The sequence below is a fragment of the Neofelis nebulosa genome, chromosome 14 (genome assembly GCF_028018385.1).
Source record: "Neofelis nebulosa isolate mNeoNeb1 chromosome 14, mNeoNeb1.pri, whole genome shotgun sequence".
Classification (NCBI taxonomy): Eukaryota; Metazoa; Chordata; class Mammalia; order Carnivora; family Felidae; genus Neofelis; species Neofelis nebulosa.
In genome coordinates this window covers 6,224,667-6,244,789 of record NC_080795.1, presented here as the reverse complement: position 1 = coordinate 6,244,789, position 20,123 = coordinate 6,224,667, and the positions used below count along the sequence as shown (strand labels likewise).

At 43.6% G+C, this 20,123-nt stretch overlaps 1 protein-coding gene across 3 annotated transcripts in view; it reads left to right on the top strand.

The window, feature by feature from the left end:
- The window catches only part of ATP6V1H (ATPase H+ transporting V1 subunit H), a 115,575-nt gene extending 95,711 nt beyond the window's left edge, over nucleotides 1-19,864 (top strand). For all 3 annotated transcript variants that reach the window (XM_058699567.1, XM_058699568.1, XM_058699566.1), the window contains one exon: nucleotides 19,514-19,864. In XM_058699567.1, coding sequence (XP_058555550.1) covers nucleotides 19,514-19,574 — 61 coding nt within the window. In that variant the 3' untranslated portion in view covers nucleotides 19,575-19,864. The remainder of the gene's footprint in view (nucleotides 1-19,513) is intronic.
- Nucleotides 19,865-20,123: the final 259 nt, after the last annotated feature.

The following is a 20,123-nucleotide window of genomic DNA, read 5'->3' as shown; positions in this document are numbered from 1 at the left end:
GGAAGCTCTTGAGTGGGTTTAATAATAACCCTATTATTAGCGGTGGCAGTTTTCACCTAAAGTGGTAGTAGGGTTCTCTGCTGTAATGAACTTCTTTTCCTTCCCCTTAGTAATTAGTAAGTAATCTGTGCGGAGGTACTTGGAGACGGTAAGCACTGGTTGTGTTTACCAACAAACTTTCACTCATTTTTAGCATCCAGTGGTGTTTCTTGCAAGAATCAATTATTACTGTAAATGATTGCAAAATACCTTTTGGGATTTTATTTTATTTTTTTAATGTTTATTTTTGAGAAAGAGAGAGAGAGAGAGACAGAGCATGAGCAGGGGAAGGGTAGAGAGAGAGGGAGATGCAGAACTTGAAGCAGGCTCCAGGCTCCGAGCCGTGAGCACAGAGCCCAGTGCAGGTCTCGAACTCGCGAAACACGAGATCATGACCTGAGCGAAGTCAGACGCTTAACCAACCGAGCCACCCAGGGGCCCCTGGGATTCTAGTTGTCATAGGTGTAATGCCTTTGGAGGCAGCAGTCTGTACTCACCAGTGTGTAGGAAACTGAATCTGCAGAAGAAATAACCTGACAATCAGTGAAGGATCTTACGTGGGTTGTACCGGCCACTGGAGGAGGAGGAGGAGGAGGGAAGGGCCAGGCACTTGACGTGCCCGAACTCCTGAGCCAGGAGGATTTTGTCTTACATCCAGTGCTTCTTTCCTTCTAGCATCTAGCTACTGTTTGATAAGTTTCATTGCAGGTAGCGAGCTTCAGAGGATTGTGGCTTGGTATCAGCTTCCTATCTCAGTTATTATTTTCTGAAAATGACATATCTTTGATCTCTTCTTGAGTGTTTTTATGATAGCACTATACAGCCATTAAAACAATATCTCCAAACCACGCCTTTCATCAGACATTAGTAATAGAGGTTTTATGTGGCGCACACCAAGAGTGAATGTTCTCCACCATTAATAGTTTTAAGAAGGTCTACTCATAAGGTACTTAGAAAACAGATATCTGTTTTCATATAAATGAATGAGATGTCTTAATTTGGTGAGTGGTTATGTGCTCATGGTTAGTGTGTTCGTAATGTCAGGAAAGTATAATTTTGAGACTACTTTTCCATTCGCCTAATTTTTGTTGCCCACGTAAGAGAATCTCATGTTTATGTATGTGTGAATATGTGTGTCTACGTGTGTGTGTACCTATCTTCTAAGATACGTTTTGCATATGCTGCGTGTTCAGAATCAAATATATCCAGTTTATCATGTTCTGACAACCTACGACAATTTTGCTATTTTTCCTTCAACTATAAGTTATTTTAGGTAAGAATATGTGTCCTAATTATTGTTAACTTATATTTTTGATAAAATTGAAGGGTGGTAAACCTTTATACTTAGATGACAATAAAAAATCTTTGCAGTGTTTTTGTAGATTATCAGTAGAAGCCGCATGTTCAAATAGAAGCTGCCCAAGAAATAGTATCAGTGATAAAATTGTAGAAACAAATAAGCCACTAGAAGGTTCTGCCAGAGCATAACAGGAACGTGATTGGTTCTAGTATCCTAGTGAAAGATCTTCATACACTAAGATCTGAACTTCTGTGCCTGCTTTACTTCACCAGACATGGTTTGTTTGCAGTCAATAAAAACCTACTTAAGCCAGCTTAAATCTAAGAAACTCTCTTAGAAGGATGTCAGCGTAGCTCACAGAACCCCACGATGGGGGAAGTCACACAGTTTCACCGAAACCGGGATCCAGAAAGCTGGCAGGAAGCAAGGCCACAACATTTTCCACCTCCCTTTCCTTGTGGCCACACGGTTTCTCCCGGCTGCAGCTGCCTGCTTCGTTATTTTCTGTAGACTGGCTTTTCCGCCCAAGGTCCTGTCGGGGTTGCCCCTCGGTTGCCAGCTAACCCTCCAGTTGAGTTTTCTACAGCGAGCTGGCGCAGGGTGCCTCTGCCGAATCCCTTGCTTCCTGCTGGGCGTGTTCCTTGGCCACTTGTCTCTTCCTCACCTGACGAAGAAAGAACAGGGTTCGAATGGCAGCGAGGAGTTCTTTTTTGTGGATCCGTGAGCTTGATGTCTCTGCGTTGCATCCAAGAAGGAGTCCAAAAGGTAGAAATGCAGGTTTGGAGTTCCAGAGCAAGATGGGAGCTACAGTGATAGAGCTGAGTCATCAGGAGACAAGGGATTGAGTCGCGGCAGTAGATGAGATTACCCACCCCCCCCCCCCCCCCCCCGAAAGCATGTGTAGAGCCGGACCTCTTCACCTAGAAGGTGTTTCGGTTAGCTCTCTGCAATTGGATGCCAAAACATGTAGAAGTATTGTCTGTGGGGAGAGTCCACACTGTTCGTCAAATCTGCAAAGGGGTCTGTGATAAAGAGGAGGGTAAGAACCACTGTTAGAGAATGAGACGAAAACAATAAGGGATCGACAGAAGAGGAGTAGAATTTTACACGAGGGTGGGGGTGGGTGAAAGATTCTAAGGAGAAATGGCTACAGGATTAGGAGAAAACCAGAAACACATACGTTAGGGAAGCAAATGGAAGAGTGTATTTCAAGCAGGATTGAGTCAGGGGTGGGCGGTGTAAAACACGGCCGAGGGGACCAGGAAGAGGAGGAGCAGATAGTTCCCTTGGATGTGGCTGCAGGAAGACCTCTGGAGCCCAGGGCTGGGGCTCTTGGTGGCCTCCAATAGGCAGATTGCCCCAGGGATGGTGAAGAAGTAAAGAAAGTCACGGTGGTTGTTCCCTCTAGAGGGTTCTTTAGGAGAGGGAGGCGGGAGGACAGTGCTTAGTGGGGGCCTGAGGTGGACATCGGCTGTTTGTTGTCATCATTTGCTTTAGCCTAAAAACGTTTTAAATGCAGTCAGAAGGGAGTTCGAGTGGGAGAAAGTGATGAAGGGAGGGGCCTGAAGAGGCAGGGTGGAGTCGTTACTTGGAAAGGTAACTTGGTGGGCATTGTCAGACCTCCCTTCCAATAGCCCCTCTCATGATGAGATTAAAACTCTCCTCGGAGCCTGTTTAGCAAATAAATCTTTATTGAATTGTTAATTGGGGAGTGTAGGTATCCAGTTTGTGCCGAATGCATGTTTTCCCCATTGCTAAAGATTTAACTTTTTATTTCCAGACTTGAATTTGAGGGTGTGGCGAGGTGCTGGTTAGGAAGCAGTGCCACTCTTTTTACTTTTTGTTTTAGAGACAGAGTGCGTGAGCAGGGCAGAGGGGCGGAGGGGGAGAGAGAGAGAGAGAAATGTATACTTTTTAATGTTTATATGAGAGAGCGAGTGAGTGTGCAAATGGGGGAGGGGCATACAGAGGGGGAGGGGCATACAGAGCGGGAGGACTGAAGATCTAAAGCGGGCTCTGTGCTGGCAGCGGAGAGCCTGTTGCGAGGCTCAAACTCATAAACCATGAGATCATGACCTGAGCCGAAGTCGGATGTTTCACCGACTGAGCCACCCAGGTGCTGTGTGTGTGTGTGTGTGTGTGTGTGTGTGTGTGTGAGAGAGAGAGAGAGAGAGAGAGAGAGAGAGAGAGAGAGAATCTTAAGCAGGCTCCACACCCAGCACGGAGCCTGACGTGGGGCTCTGTTCCATGACTCTGGATCATGACCTGAGCCTAAATCAAAAGTCGGGTGCTCAACCAACTGAGCCACCCGGGTGCACGCCTCCCACCCCACCCCTGGAAGCAATGCAAGTCTTTAAAAGCGTTCAAAGTATTCCACACTGTTATCAGTTATTGGGTGTGCTGTATAGATAACAGATGGAGGAGAATTAACATTTTTTGAAGCAGTAGCCGGAAGGACATTATCTTTTAAGTCTTCACACATCTCTCTGCAAGATGGACATTACTGTTCTTGGTTTTATAGACATACAGTCCGGAGCATAAGGATGGTTACGTGACTGCCCAAGTTTTCCCATTTATGGGAGTTCGATTTGAATATGCGTCTGTGTAACTCCAGATTCCAAGTTTGTTGTCACTCTGTCGTGCTACTGAGTAGAGCGTCCTTGGGGGCCCCATGAGTGTGTTCTCTCCCATTACACCTGCACAATAGGGCACCTCCTAACCAGACATCTGGTAGCGCTTTGCTTTGGTGTTCAGGGGACACTGCCGTACCACTAGCTCGCCTTCTGTCTCCTCTCCGCCTGTTTTCATTGTCAGTGTCAGTATCGATCACTGCCCGCCCCCTCCAGCTCCTTGCTGTTTTGTCTCTTGCTTCCTCAATGCTTGGGGACGAGTTATGTTTGCTGACTGAATTAATTAAAGCAATTTTCTTTCCTTTCGTTCCTTCCACACCCTGGCTTTTGTGCAGGAAGGTTGGTAGTATGTAGATCTTACCCAGCAATCAGATGTTCCTTTCGTACACACAGGAACTTGTGGATCGGTCCCAGGAGGTTGATTGCCTGGCCTTCGCCTTTTTCTTGCTTCATTTGATCTCTGTCTGCTGCCTCTGGCTCTTTGATGGTGAAAAGAGACTCCTTTTCATCCTCATTTCCCGACTTGATGTGATTTTAGGGTGATGATTCTGTTGCTACTGAAAGGGCATCTTCCCAGATCTTTATAGTAGTAGCCTGGATATGGGCTATAAGTATTTTTTTTTAAATTTTTTTAATGCTTGTTTATTTTTGAGAAAGAGAGGGAGACAGAGCGCAAGCAGGGGAGGGGCAGAGAGAGAGAGGGAGACACAGAATCCGAAGCAGGCTCCAAGCTCCGAGCTGTCAGCACAGAGCCCGACGCGGGGCTTGAACTCACGGACTGTGAGATCATGACCTGAGCCGAAGTCGGTCGCTTAAGCGACTGAGCCACCCAGGTGCTCCGAGGGTTATAAATATTTTAATAAGGTAAATATAGCTCTCATCACAGCCTTCAAATTTTAAAGACTAAATTAACACTGTTTGCTGCTTTTGGGGTATCTTGGCTTCTTAAGTCACGTGGGTGATTTCCTCTTTTGGTTAACCATTTTGTTTGTTGTGCCCATTTAATGGCAAAGTCAAGAAAATGAATTATATAACTTACATTAAATAGGGTAGTTTAAAAACCTATATTAAATATCCATTAAAAGTTTTTTACAAATAGTTGGGGTGCCTGAGTGGCTCAGTCAGTTGAGCGTCCAACTCTTGATTTCAGCACATGTCATGATCTCACAGTTCCTGAGTTCGAGCCCCGTGTTGGGCTCTGTGCTCGCTGTGCAGAGCCTACTTGGGATTCTCTGTGTCCCTCTTTCCAGTCCTCTCCCGCTCTAGCTCTCACTCTCTCACTCTCTCTTTCTCTCTCTCAAAAATAAATAATAAACGTTAAAAAAACTAAAAAAGTATTTTTACAAGTAATTATTTTTAACCTGTCCATTTCAAGACCTGTTTTTAATTCCCCCAAGTAACTATATATGTTTTGTATTTTATCATTTATCAGCATACATTTTTAAAATACCTTTTTTTCATTTATGGTCGCTTTGAAGTAATGTTTCTCATACTTCTCATTATTGGTTTTGGGGCTTTAGGATTTCAAGTAGACAGCAGTTATTTGTTGGATGATAGCAGAATATGTTCGTTGTTTGGGCCTTTGTTCTCCAAATAATATTCTGAAGTTCCTCTGGGCAGCATGGTAGAATAATATCTATTCACAATTTGGTAGTCACGGTTTACTATAACCTTATTGATTTGTTGTCTCTGTAGAAATAAAAAAAAATTAAGTACCTTGGATGTATAATATTAAATATATACTTAAAAAAATGGGAGCTGTAAGAATAGACTTTTTATATTGTGACAAATAGAGACCAGTTTCCTGAAATCAATTGTTCATTTGAAGCTTTAGGACAAAAACATGGCACACCCAACTTGGAGAAAATTACTAGGAGAAATTATTTTACCTTATTATCATGTGACATAAATGATCGTATTTAGCAAATATGATAAATTATAGGCATATAGATGGATTATTAAATATAAAAGCAAATGTATAGAATATTTACTATCCAAAGTGTTTGTGTTTGCAGCATAACACTAGAAAATAGACAGCTATCAGAGTACTCTTTTTTTTTTTTCTTGGATGATTTTTGGCATAGTTTTGAGTATAAGTAGTGGGCCGAAATGTTTAAAACAGAATTTTGATTTACTCTGCATTTTGCTAATGGAAAATTTCACCTTGTGTTTTCTCCGCTACATGATTTCTTATCAGTGGTTAATGCTCTTCAGACCAGATTGTTCACAATATCATGCTTCCCAGCTGTTTTTGTTTTCTGCTCTCCTGTCTCTTTGCTTAACTAGTCTTGAATAATGTGCTAGTTTCTCGGTTGGAATAGATGATAGTGTTACATGGTCACAATTTGCTGTTTTCCGAGGTGCTCAAGGTTTTCTGTCTTGTTGGTTGTTAAACCTGATTGTGTTAGTTCTGGCTTGACATCTCAGTCAGCCTTTCTGCTCCTCTCTGCATGGGTGAGAATTAGAAAAGGCAGAAACCTGCTGAGCTGTCAGGTTGAGATGGTGACAGAGACTGCCACATATTGAAGCAAGACATTGAGGAAGGTTTCAGCATTTCAGTATTTGGAAAAAATTTGAGTTCTGTTCTGCCCTCTGTCTGGATTTATTTAAGTTTGTAGGTTAACTGTTAGCATATTTTACATGCTGGGCTAATTGAGCCAGTCACATACCCTTGTGTTAAAGCCAGTGTATATCTCCTATCTAGTATAGATACTGAGGGTTTTTTTCAAGAGGAGACACAATGGAAGGATAGGTTCTGCTAATGATGTAACATACCCAAAATAACAGTGGTCGAGACACAACAGATGTTTGTTCTGAACAGTGTCTCGTGAAAGGATGGGGGTAGGCAGTCCTGAACCGTTAAGTACCAAGGGATCCAGTCTTCTTCCAGCTCAGGATGCTGCCATTCCTAGGGTGTAGCCCTCGTCCTCATGACTGTGGGTGGTGGTGGATGGACCAAGCAACTGAAAGCCTCCTGGAATGTGCCCCCCAGCACTTCTCCATACAACAACTTCTCCAACAGCAACAACTCCCTGTTGGCCAGTACTGTTATGCGGCTGCAAAGGAACTGGAAAATGAAGGCTTGACTAAAATCACGTGTCCTACTATAAAGTTCAGCGGTTCTATTATTGAGGAAGAAGGAGAGAAAAAGGATACTGGAGACTGAGTAGAAGTTAAATCTGCTATATAATCTTATGTCTTAAAATTATCAGTATTTGCATTGATTTTGATTGTTGTTTTGGGACCCGTATGACCTACCTCCACTGGCATAGATAATTGAGGAGGCTGTGATTATGTTTGGGGTTCATGTTCTCTTAAAATCCCTTCTTCCTTTTAAGAGTTTTAGAAAAATTATTTGTAATCCCTTGAAAGCTGATATTTGGTAATTCTTATGGCACAGGAATTGCCAGTGCTTTTGATGTTTTGAGGTTTGAAATGTTTATCAACTAAAACCAGTAAAATAGTTATACTACTGTTAACTGGTTTATTAGCTGAACAAATAGCCAATTATAGATTTTATTTAAATGAAATGTATCTTAATTTCAAAACTAATTTTTGGCAGTGAAGGTTGATGATGATAATTGTCAACTCCATTCATCATGTACTTAAAAGATGTATATTGGACTTGCAAATTTGAACAAAGCTAACTTTACTGGTTACTTTTTGTGAGGAAAGCTAGACTGTTCATCGAACAGGAAGTAATTTAGTGCCACTCCTGTAGCAGAGTGTGACAAGCACATGCTTCACTGTAACACTGTGGGGAAGGGCTATATGGCCTTGTGGAGAGTGGGCCCAGTCCAGGCCTGGGAAGGGATATAGGAGCTCTTGGCAGATTAGGAGACAGTAACCAGAGAAGGGGAGGGGGAGAGTGGGGAGAGGGTGGGAAGATTCCAGTGAGAGAGTTATGTATGCACATATATTGAGGTCAGAGAGATCCCGACCCATTGGGGGAATTACCACTGGTTCCGGACAGCGGGAGTCTGGTTACGAAGCTGAAAATACGGTTGGAGACATCATAGTGGCCGGGTCATGACAACCGTCTTTGCTGTGCTAGGTTTGAACTCCTTCCTGAAGACTGTGGAAAACTACAGAGATTAGTAAAAATAATCGCAGTGTCATTTTAGGAAGACCATTTTATTTATTTATTTATTTATTTATTTATTTATTTATTTTTTAATTTTTTTTTTCAACGTTTTTTATTTATTTTTGGGACAGAGAGAGACAGAGCATGAACGGGGGAGGGGCAGAGAGAGAGGGAGACACAGAATCGGAAACAGGCTCCAGGCTCCGAGCCATCGGCCCGGAGCCTGACGCGGGGCTCGAACTCACGGACCGCGAGATCGTGACCTGGCTGAAGTCGGACGCTTAACCGACTGCGCCACCCAGGCGCCCCAGGAAGACCATTTTAGAGACAATGGGGGCTGGTGGATTTGGAGGCTGGAGGGAAAAACACCAGTGAGGAGACTGCAGATTCAAGCCAGGCGGTAGGTTATGAGGATGTCCATTTAGAGAGGCAGGGTCAGGGGTTGGAGAGAAGAGAATCTGTAAAACCTGGAGATAAGTTGGATGTGAGGGGAATATAAGAGGGAGGAGGCCAGTGACCCCCCCCCCCCCAAGGTTTATGGTTGATGGTCTTAGTTACAAAACAGAACAAGACAAGCAAACCAAAAACCTCTTATGTCCTTGCATGCTGTATTCCAAATTTCCATCATCTACTTGATGTTCTACATAGCTCTAAGATCCATTTCCGGTGATTATAAATTCACATTGGAGGAACAACTGGCCCACATGTTTTGGTTTATTTTAGTCTCTGCATATGTTACGGAGAAATGGTTCTCTAAAGAATAATTCCGTAGGCTTAGGAGATCTTTTAAGCTTAATTATAAAGCTAATTTAATACACTTTCCACTACATATCATTAAAATGTTGAATTTGCCTTCTAAAATATTGTTTCTTTACTGTGGATTTAGTTGAGCCTTCTTGTGTTATAAGGAGACTCTAATTTGAAATTTAAAATAATTTTAAATTTTGAGCATGCTGCTAGTAATGAACTGGTTTAGATTATGAAGTATTTGGTAGGTTTAATTGCTGGCCTCTTTGTCTCATCTGGTGTTTCAGAACATTTCTTGTTAGGAGAAAAAGGCATTCTCTTTCGGGGTCTAACTTTCCTGTAGTGTAGGATTCTCCAGCTACTTTTCATTCAGCAATTACTGACATCTTAGAATATGCCAGGCACTGACCTAGTACTTGAAGAAGGTAAATTGACATTCTGTCTACTCTCATGCACTTAAAAGTCTTAATATTCCAAATATAATTCAAGACAAAGGAGTCTGTAATAAGCCTTAAATATGGACTTGGCTTATATACTATTCATAACTATTATAAAATAAATTTTCTTCTTAAAAGTCCTTGTAACAACACAGACCTTTCTCCCACACTGCGTGGTGCATAACTAGATTTGTATGTGATGTGGTCATTTAGGATGACTTCTGGTTTGTGGTTTCTGCATGAAGGAGCTTGGAAGGTCCCACTGCATCCTGACAACAAGTAAAGAGCTCAACAGACTGAAAAATCAACAACTCTTTTCGGATCCATAGGAGAGGGAAGGACATAGGGCTAACGGCAGCTCCCAAGATTGGAGAGACAGAGAGGCACGCACAGGGAGTTTAGGCATCCTGGGGCAGACCCGTAAGCAGAAACCAGTGAGAGAGCCAGCACCTGGGTAGGAAAACCTGGACTCTGCTGAATTTCAGGAGGCTCAATGTGGACAAGTCTGAGAGTTAAAAACCCCAGGGAGACCCAGTCATAGTGAGTCCTTACCATACAGTGAGGTTTATCTTCAAAAGCTAGACCAGGATCCCACAGTAAATATCTGAGAAAAGTCCCCTCAGGCTTTTGGCAGGGGCAGAGGAAAGGGAACCATCTCAAAATATGCCAGAGCACTTTGTACTTAATAAGGCCTACCCTCAAGGGAAACTGGCTAACTTTACCTGCTGGGATATTATCAGTGTCTAGCTGGCCTGGGGAAGGGAGGTAACCAGCTCTGTGTAGCTCACTCTGGCCATCCTGTCCCACCCAAGGGGGTAGAAGAAACCTTGAGAAACGCTTGTGAAGTTCACAGTCCAGAGGCCATAGCTCACTAAAAGACCGAGATCTAATCACAGGATGATAGAATGCTTCCCCTTCCTGCACCTTACCACCACGTTACCAAAGGCTTATTTACAGGAGCTCTTTTCACCTAGTACATCATGTCCAACTTTGAAGAAAATATGACAAGGCATACCAAAAGGCGAAAGGCACAGTTCGAAGAGACAAAGTAAGCATCAGGATCGGCCTGGCAGTGATGTTGAGATGATCAGACTGGGAATTTTAAACAGCTATGATTATTATGCTAAGGACTGTAATGGATACAATAGCATGCCAGAACAGGTGAATAATGTAAGCAGAGAGATAGGAATCCTAAGAAAGAACCTCAAAGAAATGCTGGAGTTGAGAAACACTATGATAGAAATGAAGAATGCCTTTGATGGGTTTATTGATAGACTGGATGTGGCTGAGGAGAGAATCTCTGAGCTCAAAGAAATATCAATAGAAACCTCCAATGCCTAAAAGCAAAGAGAACAAAGACTGAAAAACCCAGAATAACCAAGGACTGTGGGACTTCTACGAAAGGTTTGATCTATAGATTGATCAATAGAATCAACTTGATCTGTAGAGTCAATGCAACCCAAATTAAAATCCCAACAAGTTATCTTGTGGCTATCAACAAACGTATACCAAAGTTTATATGCAGAACAAAAGACCTAGAATAGCCAACACAGTAGTGAAGGAGAAGGACAAGAGGACTGACGTTACTTGACTTTAGGACGTAACTACAAAGCTACAGTATTCAAGACAGTGTGGTATTGGTGAAAGAATAGACAAATAGGGCAATGGAACGGAGTAGAGAATCTAGACATAGACCCCCACAACTATAGTCAACTGATCTTTGACAAAGGAGCAAAGGCAATACAGTGGAGCAAAGATAGTCTCTTCAGCATATGGTACCGGGCCAACTAGACATCCACATGCAGAATGAATCCGGCATAGACCTTACACCCTTCACAAAAATGAACTCAACATGAATCATAGACCTGAATGTAAAACGCAAAACTATAAAACTCCTTGAAGATAATACAGGAGGAAACCTAGATGACCTTGGGCACGGTGATGCCTTTGCAGATACAATGAAAGAAATAACTGAGAAGTTGGACGTAAGTTAAAAATTTAGGCTCTGTGAAAAACGTCAAGAGAAGTAGAAGATGAGACTCAGACTGGGAGAAGATATTTGCAAAAGACACATCTATTACCTGAAATGTACAAAGAACTCTTAAAACTCAACAATAAGAAAACAACCTGAGAAATAAATGAGCCAAAGATCTTAATAGACACCTCACCAAAGGAAATACACTGATGGTAAATAAATCTATGAAAAGATGCTACACATCCTATGTCATCAGGGAAATGCAAATTAAAACAAAAATGAGATGCCACTACACACCTATTAGATTAGTCAAAATCTGGAACATTGGCAACACCAAATGCTGGCCAGGGTGTGCAGTGACAGGAACCCCCATGTGGTGTTGGTGGGGATGCAAAACAGCGCAGCCGCTTTGGAAGACTGTTTGATGGTTTCTTATAAAACTAAATATAGTCTTACCATATGATCCAGCAATTGTACCTCTTGGTATTTACCCAAAGGGGTTGAAAACTCATGTCCTTACAAAGACCTGCACAGGGAGAGTTATAGCAGCTTTATACATAAGATTTTTTAATTTTTTCATGTTTATTTTTAAGAGAGACGGAGACAGAGTGTGAGCAGGCAAGGGGCAGAGAGAGAGGGGGACACAGAATACGAAGCAAGCTCCAGGCTCCGAGCTGTCGGCACAGAGCCCGACGCAGGGCTCGAACCCACGAACTGTGAGATCATGACCTGAGCCAAAGTCGGACACTCAACCAACTGAGCCACCCAGGCGCCCCTAGAAAAACAAACCTTAAAAAAAAAAGATACAAGGTCATGATTTTCAGGTCACGATCTCACGGTTTCTGAGTTCGAGCCCGCATCGGGCTCTCTGTACTCTCAGCACGAAGCCCTCTCAGGGTCCCTTGTCCCCTTCCCTCTCTGCCTCTCCCCTGCTCGCCTGCGCATGCTTGCTCTCAAAAATAAGTAAACGTAGGGGCGCCTGGGTGGCGCAGTCGGTTAAGCGTCCGACTTCAACCAGGTCGCGATCTCGCGGTCCGTGAGTTCGAGCCCCGCGTCAGGCTCTGGGCTGATGGCTCGGAGCCTGGAGCCTGTTTCCGATTCTGTGTCTCCCTCTCTCTCTGCCCCTCCCCCGTTCATGCTCTGTCTCTCTCTGTCCCAAAAATAAATTAAAAACGTTGAAAAAAAATTAAAAACAAACAAACAAGTAAACGTAAAAAAAAAAAAAAAAAGATGAAAGGTGTGTCTGCTGCCACTGCTGATGTTTTGAGAGCTCACTGCATTGCATATCATGACCATTTGTTAGAAAAATGAGAAAGTGTGTAAGACACTGCTGATCTAATGATAAAGCAAGCTGCTGGTAATAGGTAAAGAGGGACTATTCTTGAAAATAAGCTAGAGATAAAGAAACTCTGGATATTTAGATTTTATAGCTGGTTTAAATGATTTGATTGTTGGAATTCCTGTGTGAAAAATACCTTTGTTACTGCAAATTTTGCCTAAATTGCTTTTATAATAGACTCGAAGGCAGTTGCTTTTAAAATGCACATTTTTGTTTCTTAGGGCCAGAACTCACATAAATAGATTCTACTCTTAGAATCACTGACCTCTTTAGAGATACTGCGAATCTATTGATCTTTGAATTTAGATGCTATTAGAAGATGAAGTGGCGAGTGGTCATGAAAATACATTTGAGAAATAAGCTGAGGACTGGCATTGTGATGTCCTTAAGCTTTTTATTCTCACGTCTACACAGTAACATGTCCTCAGCTAGTGGGAGGTCGGATAGTGTACCGTGAGGCGGTATTATATAGCGATGAAGACTCTTGAGTTTTTGGGGCGCCTGGGTGGCGCAGTCGGTTAAGCGTCCGACTTCAGCCAGGTCACGATCTCGCGGTCCGTGAGTTCGAGCCCCGCGTCGGGCTCTGTGCTGACAGCTCAGAGCCTGGAGCCTGTTTCGGATTCTGTGTCTCCCTCTCTCTCTGCCCCTCCCCCGTTCATGCTCTGTCTCTCTCTGTCCCCAAAATAAATAAAAAACGTTGAAAAAATTAAAAAAAAAAAAAAAGACTCTTGAGTTTTTAAATCAGACGGACTTGTGTACAAACACCCTCCTGCCAATCACTGGTTAGCCTGACATTACAGTATGTCATTTTCATCGCTAAACTCCAGCTCCTTTTCTATAAACATTGGGCTCATCTGTAGCTTTTATGAATCTTATCGTGGAGAATAAATAAGAAAATGTATGTCAAGCGGTGAGGGCCGTGCTTAGTACTAAACAGCAGGCACTGGGAACATGCTACGTGTTGTGGAGATCACTGCTCCCGGGTTGAGGTTTTTAAAGTATTGTGGGAACAGTTTGTATATTCTTAAGTTTGGAATTTGACCATGTTTCTGTGTTTCTAAGTGTAAATTCGATGTAGACTGCAGAGGGCACGGTGAGCTTTACATAGTTCTGAAGTTACATAGGAAAACCAGTTCATAAAAACGGGATTTGCTTTGTGTGCGATCACGATAAAAGCTGGGAGAATGAATAACTTAGAACTGTAGTGAGCTGGCATTAAAAAAATAATTACAACGGGCTGGTACAGAATACTCAGATTTTATTTTTTCTCTTTACCAAATAGAAATCTGTGTTGCAAGCCAGTATAAAGTTCGCATTTTCAAAAAAAAAAAACAAAAAACCAAAAAACGTTTTCATACGTTCAGAGAAGGATATTTCATTTATGATTTATATCATACCCGCTAGTTTTCCGACAGGATAGGCAAAAGTTAAGAGAAATACAATTATGACTCAGTTGTACGTTTCATAATTATTCTAATAAACTCACAGAAAGATGTGATATATAGAATTCTAGGTCCTTTATCATTTTATTTTTTTTTTTTAATTTTTTTTTTTCAACATTTTTTTATTTATTTTTGGGACAGAGAGAGACAGAGCATGAACGGGGGAGGGGCAGAGAGAGAGGGAGACACAGAATCGGAAACAGGCTCCAGGCTCCGAGCCATCAGCCCAGAGCCTGACGCGGGGCTCGAACTCACGGACCGCGAGATCGTGACCTGGCTGAAGTCGGACGCTTAACCGACTGCGCCACCCAGGCGCCCCGGTCCTTTATCATTTTAATTATGAAAATTTATACACCAAAGGAGACTAAAGAAAATAATACACAAATGATAGTAACAGTGGATTTTCTACGAAGCTTTTTGGCAGCCAAGGGAAAAAGGAAAATAAGGGTGACTGTAGTTTTCGTAGATTAAGATGTTTGTCAGGAGAAAATTCACTTTTTTCCTGGCGCTAAATTATATAGATGAAGCTGCCATGTGTTTATTTTTTTTTAATTTTTTTTAAACGTTTATTTATTTTTGAGACAGAGAGAGACAGAGCATAAACGGGGGAGGGGCAGAGAGAGAGGGAGACACAGAATCGGAAACAGGCTCCAGGCTCTGAGCGGTCAGCACAGAGGTCGACACAGGGCTCGAACTCACGGACCGCGAGATCGTGACCTGAGCCGAAGTCGGACACCTAACCGACTGAGCCACCCAGGCGCCCCTTCCATGTGTTTAAATTATATAGGCAAAGCATGTTGAATATCACAGTGTCTTCAACTATGTTGTTGTTTTTTTTTTCTTCTTTGTAACTACGGTTTTAGAGAAAGAATGAAAATGTTGGCTTAAAAAGCCCTAAATGTAGGGAAGGTCTGACACTCCACTGTGATACGGTGAAGGGCGTTCTCTTCTAAGGGTTCATGTATGCCAGGGGATGCCCCCCGGTGCCCGGCTGCCGATAGCTGGGAGCCCAGACACGAATGCCCTCTCCAGACTGCCTCTTGCAGGCGGGTTCCTTCTCAGGAACCGGCAAACAGTTTTTCAGTGTTACGACGGATGCCGAAGTGCAGACCTTTTATGGTCATTGACATAGAGGATGAAACAGGTCTCTCTTAACCACGTGTCAGCCTGCGACACGGTCTCTTTTGTGAGCTGTTTTGTACTTGGATTTTTAAAAAGGGGCGTGCGTCTTGAGACCATTTCTTTTGTCCGTTTCAGAGATTTGGACTCCCGAATGGTTTAAGTTGTGGATGAAGTTAAAGAGGAGAAAATATCACACTGCTCAGATTTTGCTTCCTAGGTAGTAAAAGCAAAGATTTAACGTCAAAGTCCTGTGGATTTCTGGTGCACACTGGGCACTTTCTCAATGAATTAGAAGTGGAATTTTTATTCTTGTATCGATCTTCACGTACAGAATGACTCAATACTTAGATTAATTCATTTACAATAATTCTTCTTGAATCTTTTGTTATAGATACACTGCAAGCCCTTGAAGTAAAATCTGTAATTGTTTTTCCTTTTGCCTGACGGTAATGGCACCTGAATCTGAAGAAATTACGTATATCCTCTTAGTACTTTCTAATCTGTAAAATTAGGAACAGTGGCTGCTTTTTGTACTTTTTAGGGCTCTTACTGGGTTGGGCGTCAGTCAGCTTCACAGCATGAAGAGAAAGGGATCTGAGCCCTGGCCAGGCCGTTTGCCCACTTTGTGCCTAAGCACGTTATTGGAAGTTTTCTGAGGCTCCTTTCCCTCCCCCGTCAATGGAGGCAACTCACCTTGCAGGGGTGCAGTGAACTAGGAGAATAGCGTGGGCACACGGCAAGCAGGTTTCCCTGTTGGCTGGTAACAACGTGTGGAGTGTAGCCACCAGCTCCGTGTTTCCAGCCCCAGGCGCTTGGTGCCTGGACTGGGCTACGGCTGGGGCCACATGGAGTTCAGAGGCAGGCTTGGGTGAATCTTGGGAAGATTTTAATTGGCTACGTGTTCCCATTAGCCATAGGGAAATAGACTGTATCGTTTTACAAGCCACAGATGTTCTCCGAAGCTTTGTGCACGTTAGGTCCTTTGTCTGCAGTTAGTATCTTTTTCAGTTGAGCCTCAGTTCGGCTCTCTCTGGTATTTTCACAACTCACGTGCCACACTGCAAACATCGCAATTTCAAGAAAGCCCCAGGGGGAGATTTAATTCTTCTTTCCATGGGTCCCATCTGGGCTCTTCTCCGGCTAGACTTTTGGCATTTTGTGACCTATAATTCAGGCTTTCAGAGTTCCATCTGGGTTTTTGATGTGCACGCTCTCAGTTGAACCCTTTATGTGTTCTTGTCCTGCATCTAAGTCTTAAATTGCATAAATCCTTGTGAGCAGACACAAAGGAGGCCCTGAGTCCTCTGCATTCCAGGCACTAAGGTGGACGGCCTCGGGGCCGCTTTGGATGTGACAAAAATGAGAGTACTGTGGAGCATGCCATCCATATAATAGAGACCTTCGACCAGGAGAAACCAGGCAGCAGAAGACCGTTGGGGTGGAGCCATGGTTGGACATGCTTTTATTTATTTGTATGTGGTTTTTAAGTTTATTTAGTTTGGGAGAAAGCCAGACAGCACAAGGCTGCGAGCAGGGGAGGGGTAGAGAGAGAGGACGAGCAGGCTCCGCACGGGGCTCCGTCCCACGAACCGGGAGCTGGAGTCAAGCCTCCGACGCTCGACTTACAGGGTCGCCCAGGCGCCCCAGACGTGATTCTAAATTCTCTGCCAGAAAAAACGCATCTTTGCTGGTTTTACTATCTGACTCTGACCCTTAATGCAGTGATGTCTTTTTTATGAAGAAATCAGTTATCTTTTTCACCTCCAAGTGTTCACTCTTGTCCCCTGAATATCATTTAAATCTGATATGGGAATGGAGCACCCTTCATGTCTCTGAAAGGGGTGGAGCGGACGGGAGCCTCCGTGTGTGACCAGATCCAGCCAGACCCTTTCGGCCACTTGGCAGTTCAGAGCACTGAACTCTGGAAGGCTTTGCTATGTGACCTCGTGTCATTTCTCTTGGAAACTTACATTTAGAACGTGGTCCTTCACATTGGTCCTTTACTGAAGGAACCACAGCTTACTATAATTGGCATGGTGTCTTTAGGTATACTTTTAAAATGTTTTCTAAGAAATCACTCTCAGAGGGGAGGAAAAATTTCCCTTCTACCTTTCTGAGTTCTTAGCTGAGACCCTGTAATAAATAACAGATTAACACGAGAAAAACAGTCGATTAACATATATATCTCATGTACACATGGGGGACACCCAGGAAAAATGGGCAACTTAAAGATGTAGCTTTAAAATTTAGGATTAAATTCCATCTTAATAGGGAAAAAGGAGTGTGTGTGGGGGCGGTTAGGCCTGTTAGGGAGAGTAAGTGATTGATGGATGGACCGTCGAAAGAATTAGTGCAAAGTATCATAGATTGTGACAGGGTCTGTCTGGGTGTGATATGGACTTCTGTTCTCTTGTGATAAGAGTCCGTCCTCCCTGGTTGCTGAAACTCCAGGGGAGGGGACTGAAGAATTGAGTTCCTTCTGGAGGACCTGTGTTTAAGGAGATAAGGGGAGGTCAGAGAAAGCCTCTCCCTGCACTTGCTGTTTTCAAGTGTCTACAGCTCAAAATCATCAGTACCCCAAAGGGGTGTATTTGGGGGTGGCATAGTCTGCTGACCCTTTGCGCTAAACAGTCTCACTTTTAGAATTGGAATATTTGAAGGCCCAATGAAGCATGCCTCATTTTAGGCTTAATTCCTTAGGTACATGCAGGAAAATACATAAGATCTGGACATCTTGTAATAAATATTATATTGTACCCCTCATCTCTCCCTCCCCCCACAACACAACCCAGCCCACTTATGCAGTCATACGTGGCTCCTAGTTACAGGCCTGCCCAGAATGGCACCATTGATAGTGACCATAAACTCCTGCTTTGTTTCCTGTCTAGTGAAATGTATAGGTGGTTTCCCTTTTTTCCCTTGCATGAGTTGGAACTACCGACTTGATGGTTGGTTGAGCATAAGATCCCCATTGTCCACGTTATGTCAGGGTAGCTCTTGGTGGACACAGGAATAGGTTATATGCCTTAATATGACACGCATAATTGATAAGTCAGTGATGAGAACTTCCACGTAAGGATAAGAAAAGCACATAAACCGTCTTGACACCGTAGGAAGTTTCAGTCTGCCCCGTAGTATTTTCAATCCTCCTTCACCTTGGTGAGACTTCTGGGGGTCCCTGACACCTCCCCTGCACCGGTCCGCAGAACTCGCGCTGGTCCATGCCCTGAATGCTGCTGCTTGTTCTCAGTCCTGCTTCACAGCTCCGCTAGCTTTGGGCTAAGGCCGTGACAGCGGCCTGTGGCCTGAGGCTGTGACTGTGCAAACCCCGCTCTCTCCCCTCTCTCTAGCTCTGTGGAGAAAGGCAGGCTCACATTTGCTGGGAGACGCTGGTGGCCCCCGTAGGTCGTTTCCCGGAGGTGCTTGGACAGGGAGACGTTGGGTGCCAGCCGATGGGATGAGGAGATGACACTAGGCCTGTGTGTGCCCGCGGCTCGTCCCCGGCAGGTGCCCGCATCCCACAGCCTCTGGAACCAGCACGTCCCTGAGGGGGTGCAGCCGGAACGTAGGCCCAGGCCTCTATCCAAAAGTCACGCTGTTTCCTTTTCATGGCAGGGACTCTTTTAAATGTTCTTTACAAAATGTCTTCTGTTCAAAAACAACAGTTTGGGCACGTCGTTCACAGGAAAGTGGGAAAGAAATTGTTTCTGTCCTGGAATTAACAGTGATGCCTGTATGTAACGAAGAGCTAAATATACACCTGCTGTGGGTGTGGATTCAGCTCATTTCCTGAAGGAGAATGTGATCTAAATAGTTCAGCCACCACTGCTCTAAGCCGCAGTGCCCCCCTGTAAAATGAGAATACTCCTTCTCTGTTCCCGTGGCGACTCTGAGGACCCAGCGTGACCATCGCTGTGAAGGTTCTAGACTATGTTGGTGCAGAGACAGTAGCTGTGTTACAAGTTGTGAATCTTGACGTTCTTTTCACCCCTGGGTGTCGATACTTGTATTCAGCAATACGAGGACATCTGTTGTTGGTGTATCGGTACACTTACATGGAGTCATACTTCAGTGGGTTTTGAGCTTTGCAGATTGCGAATGTGGCCGAGCTCGGAAACAGGCCTCGTACCCAGACGGGGAAGGAGGCACCGCCTTGTAAGTGTGTGCACAGCCACTGGGCGTGCGTGACGACTTGTGCATGGTAAACAGAGCGCTTAAAATTCATACAGTACGGGCACTTTTCAAATCTGGAAAGGATTCGTTTTTGGGAGCTCTTTTACTAATTTGTAGTTATTAAAGGAAGTATAGATGAGATTGTATACTATGCTTCGATTTTGAAAGAGATTCTCCGTCATTTAAATTCTAATTGACCTTGTCCTTTTATTCCTGCTGTTTTAGGGAATATCTTGGTAAACAGCTCCAATCCGAGCAACCTCAGACCGCTGCTGCCCGGAGCTGAGCATGCCCTCCTGCCTCAGAATCTCCTGCCTTCCCGCTCTACCTGGGGTATGAATCTCAGTAGTTAGGGGCAGGAACAAATAATTTTTCATTTTACTTGCGATTTTCTTCTGTTGTGTAGCTTTTCCCAATGCTGATTTTCGTTAGACATGTTTGCCCATGAAGCTGTATAAAAGTAGGTGTTTTCTGTAGCTAAGGAAAAGATTACCGTTACCCGTACTGCTTGTAATTTCTGTATTTATTGTTTTCTGGAAATGAGTATAGTTATTAAAGGACTCTCGCTTCAAAAATATTTTCCTCTTGTTCCTTACTTGGACTTGAACAAAAATCACCTGTTGTCCCAGCCAAATTGAGAGAATTGTTGTTGCAAAGTAGTGAATGGTAAGTAAATGTTTTGAACTTCTATGTATTTGTCTGTCCATCCGTCCACCCATCCACCTTCCTACCTAATCATCCATCCGTCCCTCCAGCCACCCATCCATACATCTCTCCGTCCATCCGTGCACACACACACATTGCAGCAGTCCTCTGCTAATATTTAAAGAACTTT